Below are 620 nucleotides of genomic sequence, written 5' to 3' on the forward strand. Positions count from 1 at the left end.
GGAAGTGAGAAATTACAGTTGCGTCAGTAGGGAGCTCTGTCGAAGGTGCCAACTGAATATAGCACATCACAGCAGCAACACGTCCGTACGGCCTTCTGTGCTTCAGCAGCTTCCAAGCGAGCTAGGTACCGACAGCTATGTGAACAGCAGAAATTCCTGCTGCAGTGGCACCGGGGCAACAGTAGCTGGCGTCTAGCATAAGCCTACTTTGCGCTGCCATGACATACAGCAAGTCGTGTTTGTTCAACTGATCCACTTTCCTGAGACGGCGTGACTCCCGAAGGCAAGAGCTGCGAGGCAGAAGAAGCCCTGGACGAAGACGCCAAAGAATCCTCAACTGGAGCTGTGGAGGTGCTGGCCGTTCCTTCTTTGGCAGCAGCATGAGCTTCTGCTACGGGTGGCTGAGGAGACTCCTTTGTCACCTGATGGTACACAACAAAGCACGCACTCGACAGGCTGCCGCCCATCCACTTTCCCAATACGGGCAGAGCATGGGGCAACACGCATTGAATGCGGCCATGCTAGCTAATAATATGGTCTGAACGCATCGCAGAGGCTCACATCTGCTGCAGCTGGGGAAGGCCCCGTGTGCTGGGGTTCAACGGCGGCAGCTGTTCCTC

The 620-nt window shown here is 55.5% G+C and overlaps 1 protein-coding gene across 1 annotated transcript in view; it reads right to left on the reverse strand.

Annotated features, from left to right (window-relative positions):
* The window catches only part of EMH_0096890 (uncharacterized protein), a gene marked incomplete at both ends in the record, with an annotated part of 1,570 nt that extends 1,103 nt beyond the window's left edge, over nt 1-467 (reverse strand). Inside the window, one exon of the mRNA XM_013502460.1 lies at nt 228-467. Within this exon, the coding sequence (XP_013357914.1) occupies nt 228-467 (240 nt within the window). The remainder of the gene's footprint in view (nt 1-227) is intronic.
* Between the last annotated feature and the right edge of the window lie 153 nt (nt 468-620).

This window comes from Eimeria mitis, genomic scaffold (genome assembly GCF_000499745.2).
Source record: "Eimeria mitis Houghton genomic scaffold, Emh_scaff9296, whole genome shotgun sequence".
Classification (NCBI taxonomy): Eukaryota; Apicomplexa; class Conoidasida; order Eucoccidiorida; family Eimeriidae; genus Eimeria; species Eimeria mitis.